General features: G+C 40.1%; 1 protein-coding gene across 1 annotated transcript in view; it reads left to right on the top strand.

The window, feature by feature from the left end:
- The first annotated feature begins 1,677 nt into the window (after nt 1-1,677).
- The window catches only part of tex264a (testis expressed 264, ER-phagy receptor a), a 75,022-nt gene continuing 59,580 nt past the window's right edge, over nt 1,678-17,119 (top strand). The window contains exon 1 of the mRNA XM_008409856.2: nt 1,678-2,156. Coding sequence (XP_008408078.1) covers nt 1,899-2,156 — 258 coding nt within the window. The 5' untranslated portion in view covers nt 1,678-1,898. The remainder of the gene's footprint in view (nt 2,157-17,119) is intronic.

The raw sequence follows: 17,119 nt of genomic DNA, 5'->3' as shown, positions 1-17,119 counted from the left end.
CCATGTTTTTAATCAAGTGAGAAAATGAAAACGACAGGTATTACAGATTCCTTAACGAGTTAAGTAGTCGGCACAATTGGAGGCGACCTACTTGGAGCCTGAAGAAAAGAACAGCTTCATAACGGTATTAACATGCGGCTCCAAGTTGTTTAGGACTTTTAAATTGTTGACCCCTTGAGCTGGAAAATCAAACGCGAGCAGAGGTGGATTGCTGACTCTTGAATAAGGAAGTACTTTAAACTCGGGTCCAAAATGTCTTTAATCAGAATCATAATCAGCTTTACTCACCAAGTTTTTCGCCACACAAACAAGGGGCTTTATTTTGGTTCCGCTTTGGTCTTAATGGAGAGATTTAAGGTATAAATATATGAAAAACAGAAAATAAAGCGCAATTTAGCACAATGGTGTCAAATATTTTCTGATTTTATTGCAAAAGCATGTAATACTAATGTATTTGGGTCCAAAATGCGATTAAACATTTGTCATGATGTAAAATTTTATAGTATGTGACAATTTAAATAAAAATGGTGTCATAACTTAAAATTTATGATCAAGTTATTTATTGCTACTTATATGTTGTAAGCAGATTTACCTAATTTATGTGTTGCAGCACATCATGGCTTTGTTTTATTGATCAGGAGGTAATTCTCGAATAGTGAGGTGGTCATTTGTATTCATTAGTATTCATCCCATTAGATCTCTAAGTAAAATCAGAAGTCAATCCTGTGTAATTTGATCAGTCAGAAGTGCAACAAGGTGACTGGTCCTCAGTTAAACTCCTGTGCAAGTAAACCTATAAAATGTTGGTATCTATTGACGAAACACACTGACAGGTTCAGTTATTTTATGGTCAACTGTAGCACACAAATGGGAAATAATAAACACAGAAATGAATATATCTAATTTGGAAATATAATAAAAAGTGTTAATTTGCAAGATTTGGATGTTGTGCATCTGGATGGAATATTGTACAATACTGGAAAACAAATGATGATGGTTTCAACCAGAATATGCTACTGTGGGATATAGTCTCTGCTGCCCAGGAATGTCATGACAGTTATGAGACTGTCTTCATTAGGAGGCCTTTTCAGATTGGTTGCAAGACTGACTGCTACAGGAGCTCCTTCCTGCCCCACAGCATCACCATCCACGACTCTTTGAAGATACTTGGATATGAGTTACAGCATTTAATTTTCCTTTGGGATAAATTACATATGAAATATTTTTCAATTTCATTATACATGTAACTTAATTCTGTATTCAATAAATCACATTGTAATAATTCTATCCAAATATATGTATACCGAAAACATTTTAAAATTATTTTTTTAATATTTACATTTTTAGTCAAACTGTCACATTTGACAAATCCTTCGTAGTAAAGAGGTAAAAAAAAAAAAAAAAAAACTAGATTCTGTCGCTTTTCACAGCTCGTTCCCTAATGACCGCCTGGATTGCACCACAGTCGGTTAAATAGGGGGGTTCTGTGCAGTTAAAACCTTTGCTGTCGTCTTTCTGTTTATTAATTAATTTTATCAACGGGAATTCCGCGTTTTTCTCTGACTAATATAAATGCTTTGTATTTTATTGGTGAAACTTGAGAGGAGAAATTAACTCGATATTTCTTATATTAGCGACTCTCCCCCTCCTTAACTAGCAACAATGGACCATCCGGGAAGCGTGCTTCACTGTTTGGGGAAATACCTTCACCGAAGGGTCCTTCCAGACTTCCAGCGCAGTGCTTTAGCTTTCTGTTTTGTTTATATGCTAGTAACAGTCTCCACTGCGTCGTGTTTAACGGAAACAACAGCGCTTCTCTGTGTTGTTTGGACGGTCACTGTTATCGTGTGTCTTGGAGGGAACGGTTCGGATTTGCCCCGACTGACTTCAGCGGCACCATGTCCGATTCAGCCCTGCTGCTCCTGATACTCTTCCTCCTGCTGTGTTTGGTGCTAACGGTCGGTGGGCTGCTGGTGTACTCGGGGCTCCTTTCGGAGGTTGTCGTTAAAACGGGGGCTCCTCCGATTAGGAACGTTACTGTCGCCTATAAGTTCAAGCAGGGCGCCTACAAGGACTGCGGTGCAGCCTTCACGGAGACCTACAGCATTGGCCCCAACCTCAGGCCCATCGGGATTTTCTACGATGACCCCAAAAAGGTGAGACCCCCAGGGCCTCGGAGCCCCCATACATTGTATTTTAACTGTACTTGACCCCATGACATAACGGTAAAAAACGGTGTACTCTGCGTGCTGATAAGTTGGTAAAGTTATGGAGATACGGTTTGTTTGACCTGGACAAAAGTCAGAAGGTTGGCGTTCAGGAAGTTGCATAATTTGAGAACTGACATGTCCATTCAACAAGTTTTGGGTTTTAGACGGAGTGTGCATATGTATTAACAAAGATCTGTATCAATATTCATGTTCTAGAAAATATCTAGTGGCAAGATATGGTTTAACCTCAATTTGATATTTGAGTGAGATATATTGTCAGAAATATCAAGAGGATTGGTTTTTTTCGTTTTTTGGGCTTCAATACCAAATTCAGTGGAAAGATTGTTCAACAGAGAATTAAAGAATTACAAGACTGTTCCCATTCATCATGACTCCAAGCTTTTGTCACAAACTCTTATAAATTTTTTAAATTTGAATTAAAAAAAGTTATCACCGTGCATAATAGTGGAGAAAAGACCTTAATTGTGTGAATAATTAATAATAATAATAATAATAATAATAATTAAAAAACTCCAATATGTTCAAAAAAAACTTCCTTGAATTGTTGTTATAGATTCATTTATTTTAGACATTTAATAAACGTAACAACACACAAGATATTTAGGAACTTGGCTCCCAAAATAAACAATTTAATCTAGCCAAAGGGGAGATAACAGATTACTGAAAGAAACGATTTACATGAATTGAAGGTTTTTTATCCCCATTAATTAAAAAAAAAAAACAATCAGGCAAACTTTTTTTTATATTTTAATTTTACTGACCTGAAGAAAAATGTGGTCATAAGAATCTAACAAATGATCTTTTCTAATGTTGTAAGGAATAAACAATTGAATAAAAGAGGCTCTGAGTAATCTGTGAGGAAAATCCCTCGCTAATAACTTAAGAACCTCAGTGGGAATAAAACAAAGTTTTATCACGTTAAGCACCATAGCACTATTATAGTAGAGTTTTTTGGTGGAAGATTTTAATTTTAAAGACCTTGTTTGTTTGGTTTTTTTTTCCATGCCTTTTACATGTTGTATAATCTGCAAATCTAAGCCGAAGTTAATTGCTTACATGTTTGTACTGAAGTTACTATTTACCGGCTCGTACAAAGTTGACAACTGGTACAAATCCTGGGCGTCAGTGTCAAGTCAGTGTGGGCTTGTGTTGCATCCAATGCACTGTTATGTGTGTCAAGGCAAAACTTAAATATTCTTATGAGCAAGAAAAAAAAAATATCCACAATCTAAAACTGCATATTGAAGTTATCCAAAATTACTCAACAACTTTAAATAGAGATTCTTTCTGTGCTTTAAAGGGTTTTCTGAAGTAAATTTGTGGAAAATTTTAAATCTGCGTTTGTCGTCGACTACCCATTTAATTGCAACAATATGTCATTCTTTTAAATGATTGTGTCTGTGTAGGGAACAGTGCAAACATTAAAGGAGACGTAGTTGTGTGTGTGTGTGTGTGTGCGTGTGTGTGTGTGTGTGTGGGCCTGAATGAGGAAAGCAGTCAGCTGTTCAGTTGCCACGTTGCACTGTTGGTATTTTTTATCCCCCCCCCTCGTTCGCTCATCTGCAGCTCCAGGCTCTTTCCTGCAACGTGCCTTTTTCTTAACTTAAATATGCAAGCAAGGCTCCGAATGAGAACATAAGACGTGGTCAGTTAAGTGATCTCTGAACAGCGTTGTGGGCGTTTTGATCGTGATTCTTACTGTACAGGTGTAACCGGTCTCCAAACCAAATTTTGCATAGCAGGGATCTGTGGTTGTTTCCTACTCTCTTTGTGTTTTCGGTCAACAAGAAACTTCCCTCACAACAGCTGTTGGTTAGACGAGAATGTCTGACATCCTGGCTGATGTGGGTGGAGCGTCCATCCAAAGAATAAACAGCTGACTGAAAAGGAAAGAATAACTAGACACAACTTTAATACTTTAAGTAGCATGAGTCATTAGTTTTTTTTGTTGTTGTTGTTTTTTTATAACTGGGAGAGTTAGATCATATGGTAGACAACATGGGAAATTGAAGACACTTGTCCAAACAGCCAACCGGTCAGTCTGTTCTGTGGACAATCGACAGACGGATCGGTTCAGAGTCTGACTGGAAATGTTTATTCAGGCTCAGCTGCCAACGCCAAGCCTCAAGTTTGTGATCCTCAGAGACTGTGGCACACTGACCAGACGGTGTTTGTTTTTCTGCTGACACCCACCGGCTCTCTGTCCTGTTTTTTAAGTCACGGCTTTTTCGTCGCACTGCCGCCTCCGAGTCATTCCAGTGGAAAACCGAGGCAATGCGAGCTTAGAAGGGTTTTCTGCTGTTTTTGGCGAGCCCGAGGTCTGTGCCGGCCTCGTGACTTTTTCGTTCCTGAGAGTGTAAATGATCCTTTTACGTTGGACTGTCTGGTCTGGGAGGCCGAGCGGCAAAAAGCTCTCGCAGCTTTCCGTGTGAATTGCCGTCGCATGAATCTGATTGTATAACACTTCTGCATGTTATTGCAGGTTTAAACAATGTCTGAGGGATTAACGCTCATAAAATGTCTAACACCTTAATTATATGATGTTCCCTTTAGTTTGTTTTGTAACTGCCGCCACCTACAACGAAAACAAAGTGAAACTGAGAGGCTCGGTGGAGCGGAGCTTTGGCTTGGAGATGAAATTCCTTCCTGACAGTAATTGCTGGTTTTACGTTGCAGAACTCTTAATTCTCCCATAAAGATTTAGATTTTCAGCCGAGCTTCTCAAAGTTGAGCAAACACGATCAAAACGCGCCTTGAGATGAACTCCGGAAAGATTGTCAGATTTAGAAACTGTAACTGTTTTGCCACTCTGCCATCCTGTTGAAATCTCAACTCAGTGAAATATCTGGATTAACTAACACATATAGTATAATTTTAGGAAATCTTTACATTGAGTTTAGTGACAAGCTGTTTTCCACTCACCAACCATGTTCTGAACTCTTCAGAAGTGCTAGTGTTTATATAAAAGTGTTCACAGTACTTCCAAAATCCCATGATTTTTTTTCAACAGAATTGGGGGAAAAAAAAAAAAAAAAAGCTTTTCTACCTTTGACTTGACATTCACTCTCTAAGACTTAAACAATCAAATCTCTCTCGGAAAAGAGGTTCAACATTTACTTGAGGTTTCATCCTCCATCAGGTCTAGTGAACTTGAATAAAGTGAAGTTGTACAAGTGGCATTTTACACAAGAGAGTCATCAATAACTGGAGGAAATTTGAAGCAACAATAACATAACAGAATTAAAAAAAAATAATTTTTTTTTACAGAAATAAATTTTAATACAAATTGCGTTGTATCATTGAGCATGCTTGAAACCATTGTTTAAGTGGGCTTTTCATGTTATCCTTCAGGCTGTTCAACTGATTGTACCATCTACTCAAAAATCAAAATCAAATCAAGACACAAATTGGGCAGAGAGGCAGCATGGAGGCCATCAACAGCCCTGAAGGAGCTGCAGGATTTTGTTTTAAGTATTGGTTGTATACCAATAGTCTGACTGAACCAAACTTCAACTTTTGGGCTACACTTTTGCTGTGCACACAGCACCTCGCCAGAAGAATGGCAGAAATAAATGTTGTCCCACATCTATTCTCTCAATTGATTTCTAAATTGACAACTGCGAGCAGGTGGGAGCCGTGGTGGACACTAGATGGCATCGTTGGCATTTCTGGTTGAGTTTATGCAGGGAGCAGGAGCATCCTCCAAACCATAGATCTTTGAAAGTAATTTATTATAATGGCAAAGAAAACGTGACTCATCCATTAGCCAGTTTCATCCTAACGAAATAAAGCTGAATTTCGTCCTTGGCCAAGCAGCTGATGACTGCTGCCCTAATTCAGTGGTCTTTATCTGAGGTCTGACTCTTGATCCATGTGATTATCAGCAGTTCATTTGCAGTCATCTATTATTCCAGTGGTTGTAACGTTTTTATTTAATGAGCATGATCAAAGCTAATAGGTGCCAGTCCTGAAGATTAAGAATTAAAGCTAGCCCACATTAACCAATTAAAGAGTGTTCTTTCAATGCGCTGCCTGAATCCGTTTGACTGTATGTGTGGCTTTTTGTGATGTTCCAGAGTGGTTTGATTAGCTTTACTGATCTGTTGTGATGTCGATGCAAAGATCGCATTCATCTTATTTCCCCTGCTTGTTGTGATCACGCACATGCTGTTTGTGTTTGCATGAAGGCCTGTAGCTGTTACAAAACACCTTTCCATCAAGATTTTACGAATACAGCAACTTAGTGGGTTGGCTAACTTGTCAAGCAATCACAAGAATAACGACAAAAAAACCCCAACAAATTAATTGTTTCTCAGTTTTAGCTCTTTGTTGTCTTGCAGAAATAAAAGGAGTGAAGAATCTTAATGTGTGTTGCCTGTTTGGTGCTCTGCAAGAAATTTCCACAAGAAAATGAAGTGTGTGCGTCGCATAACGTTCAGATGATTGGCTTTGAACCATGAGAAATAAACTGATAAAGTATTAGAGAGGTAAAACTCAGACACACACGTTTCATTGATCTCGCAGGAGTAACAGGCTGCATATCTGAGTTGGTGGAGTTTTTTTTTTTTTTTTTAAACTACAAATGATTCTGTGCGGAAGATGCGTCAGACTCTTACTACCCGCTCGTTCTCGTGCCGAGCCACTCGTGTTCCCTTCATGCCACGGTCGAGGTGGAAATTTACAGACGTGTTTTGGGAGTGGCAGGGAGAAACGGGTGGGGGGGGAGAGAGGTGTAGAAGTGCTGCGGAGGACGGCGGTGTAAAAAATGGCAGTATTCTCACCCACCTCGGGAGCCTTGCAGTGATCCTGCTCATCAATCGGAATTTCAGATCAGAGCGCCGAGCATCCCTGCACTCCCCGGTAAAATTTACTACCATTTTACCGCTGCTTGTCTGTCAGTCGACAGCAGCAACATGAAAGGGAGGCTCGTGGTAAGAAGGTGCCTGCTTTTTAAAATTGGATCCAAAATGAGAAATAAATACACTGAAGCTCTGGAGTGCAGTCCCACAGGTTTTCAAGTCAATGTTATGCAAGACTGTGCTCAGGCGATATTTCTCTCTCTGTGATGAAGCACCTTTTTCACGTAGGCAACGGCTGGGATAAGATTCTCTCTGCGAATTCCTACTTCTGTTGAAATAACATAACCTTTATTATTACAGCTGCAAAAATGTTACTACTGACATTTACATTGTATATTTTTACATATATACTTAAACAAAATTATGGAACATCCTCCTGCTAAATTGCAGATCAGAACTTCCTGCTGTTTATTCTGGCTACCTTGTTAATTAGCTGTGCTTGCTACTTTACAGGGACATGCATTCAGCTACATAAAAGACAGGCTGCTTATAGTTTGCTAACTAAAACCTTTGTTGTCTTAATTAGAGAAAAGTAGGACTTCTTTGGTTTCCACACTATAACTTTTTGCAACTTTGAAGGATTTCCAAACTGCAGAATATTTCTGGGCCACCTGGCTTCAGTTGTCCCTTTCTCTCCCCCCCACACACACACACACACCAGGTTAAGCGCTGCTTCGTTATAATAAAACTGTGTTTTTATACAGTGATTTCACTGATGGGTTTAGTTAAAGTATTAAACTGGGTGCAAGACTTGGGGAGAGCACCAATCGCACTGTCTTTCAGCGCTTAGTTGTGCATTTCTGAATTTTTGTAACTCAGCGCAGATCAGACACACCACCTTTCATTCAAGATGATCTATTTGGGAGGCGTTCTTGCAGAGCAGCTTCACTTGAATATGATCCCCTTATGAAGGTTTTTTTTGTTTGTTTTGTTTTTCGGCAAGTAGCTACTGCACCAAGGTACGTGTCAAGTATAAAAGCTTCGGCTTGCTCAATGTAAACCTCTAAAGGTGCAACTACAAAGGCTTGTTCTGTGCACACAGCGAGACAGATGTGAGAGCATATATACGTTTCCAGACGACTTTTAACATTTTTTAAAACAAAAACATGGTGGGCGGGTGAACTTTCCTAGCACCCGGACCACTGGGCTAAGTACGTTTTCTGGGGGAAACCCTTCTTACGATGTACATGAGATTCACATCGTGGCTGTGCAGCCAGAAGATTGGCAAACTTGTCAAAATGAATCAAAATCTCTACGAATTGCTTTTGAGACCTCCTTGAAATTACGACCCCAAAGAATTAAGAGGGTTCCGAGGGTAAAAGTATGCGCAACCTTTGAACAAGCCGGGTTTAGGTAATAAAGTTATCGGCGCGGTTACAGTACATACCGATGCTGCTGTGGGCTTGGCAGAGTTGATCAGAAAGGTGGGTTCATTTTTAAAAAAAACAAACCCGTTGCATTTCATCAGATGGTATTTTTCTCTGCTTAAATGTCTCGTAGCATCAGTCTTAGCTCGTCAGCCTGTGACGCTCAGCTTATTGAAGCGGAATATTCATCATAGGAGCACACAGCAGGAAACGGGCCACGCCCGTCAGGACATGGAAGATGTTATTCACCCACATATTAACTCCCTGCTCTGTGACATCTGGCTGGAGGAGTGCCCACGGTGTCCAGCTGGCCAAGAAGTGGTAAACCATCTCCACAACGGTGGCGGAGGGGAAAACTGTGTCCTGCCTCCAGCAGCCTGCTTATCTTCACCAGTAATTATACATGCCAGAACTCCCAGGATGCCACGTGTAATTACCAGCTCAGTCTGAGCGCAGCCTGAAGGGACCGAGCTGTACTTGGTAAAAGCAAGACAGAAAAAAATAGACTTCCACTGGATCTTGACTTTCGGGGCATTCGGGGCCCCGCATGTCACCGCGTAACAGCAGATGTAATTTGATTTGGATACTCTAAGGGCCGTTTCATAATGATGGCATATTGATATTTAGTTAGAAAAAGCTCTCGTTTAATTTTCACATTCATTTGAAGCCATTATTTGTTCATTAACTTAATACTTGGTAAATGAACAGGATCACTGGTTTTGTGCGCCAATTATAAAATGAGCCTCCTTGTTTATTTGCAAACATTGGAGGCAAAGAAGATCGTTTTCTGAAAATGTGGCGCAAAGAGCGTCTCTCCTTTTGAAACGTTTTGGCTCTTACTGCTTAACATGATGGATTGAAATTAAAACTGAAACAGAAATTTTGCGCAATGAAAGATTTTATTTCCCTTAAATAGTATGCAGTTAACTTTATTTTTAACCAGTTTTTTCTCTCTGCAACTTGATTTCAAATGTGCTGGCTTTTGCATAACCTTTAAATAAAAACTACATTGTACAGAAGCAGCTCAGACCAAGACAAACAGTGTTTAAAAAAAAAAAAAAGCTCCAGAGGAAACGCTAATGTTCTGCCTTTTCAACAGCTCATAAATTCGTCTTCCTCTTATCACATGAATCGGACATATTGGGGCTTGCATTGCGTCGCCTCTTAGAGTATTTTTAGCTAAAGGAGATGCATTATGCAGTGGATGAAAAACAACCATTTTTCATACTCGGGAAGAGATAACCATATATGTTTGTCTCTGTGATGCCAGTCTAGCAAGGTTAAACCAAGAAGGATTTAGAAAGGGTGTCGAAGCCCCTCAGTTTGGTAAGAATAATGCATCTTGAGTCTTTTCATCATGTGTAGGAATTGATACCTTACCTTAATTTGCATTTATGTTTTAAAATGTCCTAGTCTCATTAAGAAAATAATATATTAATTGGAAGGGTAACTTATCTTATTTAGTGAGTGAGCTCTAATTGAATCCAAAAAGGTAAAAAAAAAAAAGGTTGGGTAAAGTAAAAATTGTCAAAAATGTTCTCAGATAAAGTCAGTGTTGCTACTTCAAGTAAAAACTAAAGGACTGTACCTGTGGTAGCTTATCTCAATAAGTAACCTTATGGTAAGCATGCTAGCTAGCTGATATTAGAGTTGAGCTATCTGCTAAGAAAGCCTGTACAGTCAGCAACTTCACAGACTTGGCTTTCAAACTTCTGTCAGTGACACAAGGGATAGTTGGTGTCATTTAGGGTACCTCGTCAGTGAACAGCAACAGCTGGAGGAGGGCCTGTACTGCATTCCTAGGATCCGTACAGGGAAAAAAAAGATGGTCGCTCAAGGCACTTTTTCTGGCATTTCATTAAATGGACTTTTAAACAATTTATTATTAGGCAACAAATAATGCTAATGAATTCCTTTCATCCGTTCTGCTCTCAGAATGTTTGTGTACTGGTAACCAGACCATGTGTGGTGATGGTGTGTGATTGAAAGAGAGTTGGGATTTCCCAAACTTCTAATCCATCTCCAGGTGTTACTTGCAGTTTCTGTTTTAATGAGCATCTTTATTTCTATGGCAGCCTATTGGCATTTCAACCTGTGCCTTCCTTAACCTGCCCTAAAGTTGCAAACAAGCTCAAGAAATATGACCAGGAAGAAAATACAACGTTGGCCTGAGAGCAGAATGGATGAAGGGAATAAATCCTCATTACTTGTCACCTTGTTTCTCTGCCATGTATTTCTTTTCTGTGTATTCATCCGAAGGCACATTAGCAGCCCGAAGCAAAGAATTGCTTTTAAAATTACTTTTCTTCCAACAAGTCCCAGAAGACTTGGCTTAAGGCAATTAGGAAGAAGTGGAAATAGTTTCATTTGTGTTGCAGAGCCACTTTTAAAGTTTATACAGCCTTTATGCATCCTTCTTTACTGTTCACGTTGAGGCGCTTAAAAGGCCTCGTTATACGAATCAGTTTTTTTTTTTTTTTTTTTTGACAGCCTCGCTCAGAAACAACACTTCAGTGTTTGGTTGCCGAGGCAAAAAGCACCACAGCCTTCCCATTATTTACCACGTTCTGCCACTCACTCAGGCCACATGAGTCCCAGTTGGCTTCCCCCAGCTACCTGTGAAAAATGAAATCACCCACCGCCTTTTTTGTAAAACACCTCTCCGCCGGCTTGGACAGCAGCCTCCCAACAAATTTCTGCCTTTTTGCGGCTGCGGCGCTTCAGACAAACAAAACAACCGCGGTCGAAAAGACCAGACAAGTCAAGTACACGGAGTGATGTTCCTCCCTCTCCTAATTGTCTGTTGTCTCTGGGGTGTGTTATCTAGAGGGAAGCAGAGATGAGATGCAGTCGGGGCGGCTGTTTGTACTTGCCACTGTGTGGGATGTGAATGATAGCTAGAGGCCTGAATGATATCATTAGCGAACTACTGGTTTGGCTAACACACTCTAGTCCATCAGAGAGGAGAGCAGGAGATGCAGCGAGATGTATGATAGGGAGGGAAGGACTGTGGGAGGACGGTTTTTATCCCTCTCTGTGTTTGGATACTTGCTGTTGTGTCTTATCAAAGACCTCCAGTGTTGACAGGGAGTAGCTCTGTGCAGAAGCCTCGCTGACAGGCCAATCCACTTGATGCGTCCATGCAGGAGAGAGGCGGGGATCCTGAACAATCTCTGCGGATAAATCACTCTGAGTGGAAACGGGGAAAATCAGACTAAGAAAACAGTCGGCGTGGGATGTTCAGCTATTGCAGTGGTGATTAAGGTGAAATTGGAGTCAGAGCTGCTACATTTTTTTTAAACACAATTAAAAGAAAGTTGACTGCAAACCAGTTATATTTCTAGCAAAAATGTTGCAAAACGTTTCACGTTGACATGGGATAGACAAACGAAGTAATGCATAAGAAAAGAAAAACAAACATTTGAAAGTTACTTGTGCGTGCAGTCATCAGTTCAGTCCCATCGATCCGACTAGCCTAATTAAAATCCATTACAAACAATGTCTGGTGTCACCTAATTATTAAATTAAATATATCTATGTAAATTAATTTAAGTTAATTAAAGGTCCAGATGTTCTGTGAAAGCCTCTGAGTTTTTTTCTTCTTCTTCTTTAGGACATTATTGAATACCAAGACCAAAGGTTGTGTTTTATTCACAAGGATGAAGTTGTGAATAATAAACAGTACCCTAAGCTTTGAACATAACCATCTATCACTGTGAAAATGACATATAATACAACTGCCAAGAAATGGCCATCCGCACAATCTGACCAGCCAGGCAAGGAGAGCATTAATCAGAGAAGCGAATCTAAAGGCCCATCGTATCTCAGGAGGAGCGACCCGGTCAGAGTTGATGGGAATATGAATGGAGCTACATATACTGCACGCCTGGAAGAAAACTAAATTATTTGAGCTGAGCAGTGTCGGCGACTCTAAACGTAAAGCTAGAGCTACAAAAGAATGGTTTCGGTGAAACTCCAGACTCGAATCAAACAGACGCAGAACTTGAACGTTGACGTTCACAGAGGTTCGCACAGCTTTGCCATCCGATCCGACTGAGCTTAAGCTACTTTGTGAAAATGAATGGGGAAAACTGACAGTAGTTCTCCGTCAAAATGTAGTTCTGCAACATATTGGATGCTATTCAGATTTTTATTTTTTTCAAAACCATGAATTCTAGAGGTGTGCCGATCGATCGGTCACCGATCATAATCGGCCGATTTTCGTGAAAAAGTGCATGATCGGCGATCATTGGCTCTGGTTGCTGATACCGATCACCTGCATCTCATTTCGCAGCCTGCCTGTGCAGCTGGTCTCCTCTTTCCTTCAGACTGCGCAAACGCGCAGCAACAAATTCTATGCGATGTGTAACTATAACGCACTGAGTGAATGGGGAAGTTTGCGTGTTGCGGCGGAAAATTGAAGCACGTCAAAAAGCATCAACACAACGAAGCTAATACGACATAAAAACAATGCTATACTTGACGRAGTTYGGCTACATCGAGGCTCACTGCAGTAAAAAAGACATATGGAGGATCAGATAGCAGGTAAAGCAGCGCACAGCTACAACCACTCACCCGGATTATTAGCATGACGGTCAGAAAGCTAAACAAATAACCCGCAAAATTATTTAAGTCTTTGAACTGCGACGTAAGACGCTGGTTCTGCTCTCGCTTTTGAACCGCTGCTACGCTACAGGTAGTAATATTTCACAGACGGAGTGCCGCCTCTGCTCCACCTGGTAGTGACTCTCACACCGAACCTCTGCTTAAAGCTGCAGCATCTAACTAAAAAAAATACATTTTACATACGTATTAAAACTTTCGCTGTCCTAACATGAGACAGATAATCTCTAAAAAAATAAATCGATCTCCTCCCTGCTCTGCATAATTACTCCACTCAGTCAGAAACAGCCACTCAGAACTAGCAGTAATCAGCTAGCCGCCATGCTATCAGGAAGTTTTCATTCAGTAACTCAGGATTGCTTATTGTAATGGATCCTGTTTTTGCCTTTGAATGTTAAGTTTTATACTTGAATTTCTTTGGCAATGTTGAGAGGTTTTATTTTGGCTCTTTGTATTATTTAGCCTCTTCAGAGCCTTTATATGTTATCAGTCTGTTAAAGATAGTATTACTGATAGCAGTACAATTTGCACAATGCCTGTTTTGTTTAGTTTTCTTCTTGGAAAAAGTTATTAAAAACAAGTTTTTGTCTAAATTAAGGTGAATTCATGGTTCCTTTTTCCACATAATGTAACCGGTAGTGTTTATGATAAAATAAAAATAAAAATAATTATGTGATCGGTATCGGTGATCGGCCTCATGGGTGATCGGTATCGGCAGGAAAAAACCTGATCGGCACATCTCTAATGAATTCCTTTCCTTCAACCTTACAATCATGCTCTTTTTCTTGTTAGTTTGTCATGTGACATCCTAACAAAAATACACTGAAGGCTGCTGTAACATAAAAAAAAAATGTATATGTGGTATGAGTACCTCTTCAAGCCGCTTTAGATCTGCATTTCGTTTCATTGTGGCGCTAATTTATTCTGACAATGCTAACACAGCTGCATGGCTGCTTCTGTTTGCAGTGACTCATGTCCTCTTTGTAAACAAATGTGGGTATACCTCCTGCTGGCTGGAATAAGTAATTTCCCTGTCAATGGCAGGTGATCTTTGTTCTCTGACTCACTGTAGAGCACAGTGTCGGGTGATGGCAGATTTTCTCACATTAAACAGACGTCAGTCACTGTTGTCAGACATGTAACGTCGATTTTTTTTTTAAAAGGGCACTGACATTATTGTTCGAATAGGTTCGAGTTACGACACTAGAGCAAAACAGGACGATGAAAACCGCGCAGTGTTGAAGCAACAGAGTGGAGGCAAAAAATATCCCAGAATGTGAGAAATGAGATGCAAGGGGGGGAGAGAGTGTTGTGAGGTTAGATGTGATAATTATGCGGGGATGACGTGGGAGTGGGAGGGGGGGACATGAAGATGAGTGTGGCTGGCTCCCATCTGTGCCCACTTTGTGCCATCCTTCCACAGACCGCTCCGGTCACACAGCAGAAACCCGCAGCAGGCAGGTCTTAACCCATTCCCGGGCAACGGAAACTCAAGCTTTCTTGCTTGACCTACGGGTTGAAATGAAATAAAATTAGAGCTGCATAGTATATTGAATCATAGCATCAAAGTGTGTAATGCTGCAATCCCAACTGATTCAATATTTGGTGGGCTATTATACTTGGAAGTGCCAGGCATTAACATTCTGCATGCCAATAAGATCTTGGCAAACTGGGTGGACTTTTGCTGCACTCGATGCCAACGTCTGATAAGAGTTGCTTATTTAGAGTTACTTTGTTACTTTTTTAGCTTTCATTCAATGGAAAACTAAACATGCTTTAATTGTGTTTATCACATTTAAAAACAAAAAAAAATTACCTCTTGTTTTATTTATTTATTTATTTATTTTTTTACATTTTGGAAACAGAAACTCCGACATTTAAAATGATGTCGCAGAACCTAGAAAGTAGTGGGCTGGAACATGAAGCACAGCGACAAAGTGCTCTTGTAACAACAGCTCCCACTCTCCATCTGTGGCTGTTAGACAGAAACTGTCTGCGAGTCGACGCAAGTGGGAAATTCTCTGTCAGATCCGTTTCTGACTGACAACCAGCTCGGCGGCTGTTCTGCCTCCATCACATCTGCATGCAGACACGTGGGCACGTTAACAGACATAAAGTTGGCAGAGTTACCTTTTAAGTGAGCGAGATCAAGCCTCGCTGCCAGCTTGTGTTTGCTCTCTTTAACTAGCACCAAGTGAGGCAAACAAGCTATGCTGGTCTCAGGAGCGCTGTCCTGATCCAGTATTTAAAAAAAAAAATGTTGGTCCAGCAAAAGTGTTCAGATAGTGGGGATACTAATAATTTATGTTTACTGACTGGGCCAATGAGTTATACTTTTTATGTCCTGCTGTAAAATAAAATCTAAAGTAGTTGTCTTCTTCAATTTAAAATAGTTCTATCATATTCACATAGAAGATTATGAGGCAGTTTCTTTCTTCAACTTGGATTTTCAGCAATGACGCAATTTGAGCCGCTACATATGTGACCTGTCTACTGGCCATCTGGTGGAAGATGTTCACCAAAGCTGGCAGACTTCTGCCTAGCGACACTTACGACGATATAAAGGTTGCAATGTCACCACATGTTTAAATCAAAAGGCTTCTATTTTTAATTCCACACATGCAGCTTCACACTGATGCAGCGTTAAGCAAAGCGCTGGCGCAACAATCACAGTTTGGGCCAGAAGTTTACTTACCAAAAACAAACTGGAACTACACAATATCGTCATTTCTCCTAGAATAGAGATCACTCGTGTTGCTGTCAGGAGTTTGAAAGCCACGGTTGACAAGAAGAAACTTGCAAGTCCAAAGAGGTTTGTTAAGGTTTGGTGCAGCCATAACAATGCAAAGGAAAACAGAGCATCGTACTTATATTTTTAAACGAATACAAAATGATTAACATTTTTAGTGTATGGCGTCTGGGGTGCAGCTGGCATTACAAAAACAGCAGAGAACAAGTGAGGGCGACTCAAGACTTTGACAGCACGAGTCTTGCATATTGCATGCAAGCACACATGATTCGAATGACTGCATAAGTTTTAGGCTCTTGCATGCCTTGGTGACAGGCTAAGGAGTTAGTCCAATGACTTGAATCAGATGTTGGAGGTAAAAGAGGTTTAAATGTTCAGTCTACTGGCCTTCCAGCACAGAAGTTTCCCATTACCCAGATACCAAGATTTTTAAAAGGCTGCCCCCTTTCATCCATGAGCTTCCACTTAATCCGAGTTGGGATGTGGGGGAAGCAGCCTAAGCTGTGGGACCCAGACTTCCTTCTCCCCAGCTGCTTGGGTCAGTTCCTCTGGGGGAACCTCCAGGCGTTCCCAGGCCAATCAGGAAACATAGTCTCTCCAGCATATCCAGGATCTTTATCTGGGTCTCCTTCTGGTGGGATGTGCATCCCGGGTCGGCTATAAGGCATTTCCAAATGTCCAACTCCAGCATGTTCCATAACAAATAGCTGAAAAGTGAGAAAAATCAAATGGAGAAACTTTTCTTGTACAGTTTTAAGTCGTCTTCTTATCTGCTGAAAGTCTTGCTTCCTTGGTTGTACCAGTTCTTTAAGATGAAACAGTTTTCTTATTAATGTGACTGTGTTATAATAGTTAGTATTCTCTTTTCTGTTCAGGTTTGTAAACTCAATGACTGAGTGAAAACAACTGATGTTTTCTAATTGTTGTAGATTTACAGGAAAGACCAAAATTATTCAAATCCCTGGCTGATGGAGATTAAAATTATATTCACTTGACCAGGAATTTAGCTTTGTTTTGTTTGAGACATTAACCTCAGAATTCAATGTTAAAGGAGGATCAGTATTGACCAAAAAAAAAAATTTTATTTATTGTTGATTAAAATGGTTTGTTGCAAATGAATTTATACCCTCTTGAATAATCCATAAAAAAATCTTTCCTTTTATTTATATTTTCTTTGCATTACAGTTTGCAATTATCAGCAAACACTGATAATTGCTGATCAGTGTTTTGCTTGTTTCCACTTCTATTTTTATAATTTATCTTTTAACAGTGGTACAATAATTATATATA

The sequence above is a fragment of the Poecilia reticulata genome, linkage group LG5 (genome assembly GCF_000633615.1).
Source record: "Poecilia reticulata strain Guanapo linkage group LG5, Guppy_female_1.0+MT, whole genome shotgun sequence".
NCBI lineage: Eukaryota > Metazoa > Chordata > Actinopteri > Cyprinodontiformes > Poeciliidae > Poecilia > Poecilia reticulata.
Note: the sequence above shows the minus strand (reverse complement) of the source record. Positions and strands in the feature narration are given on the sequence as shown.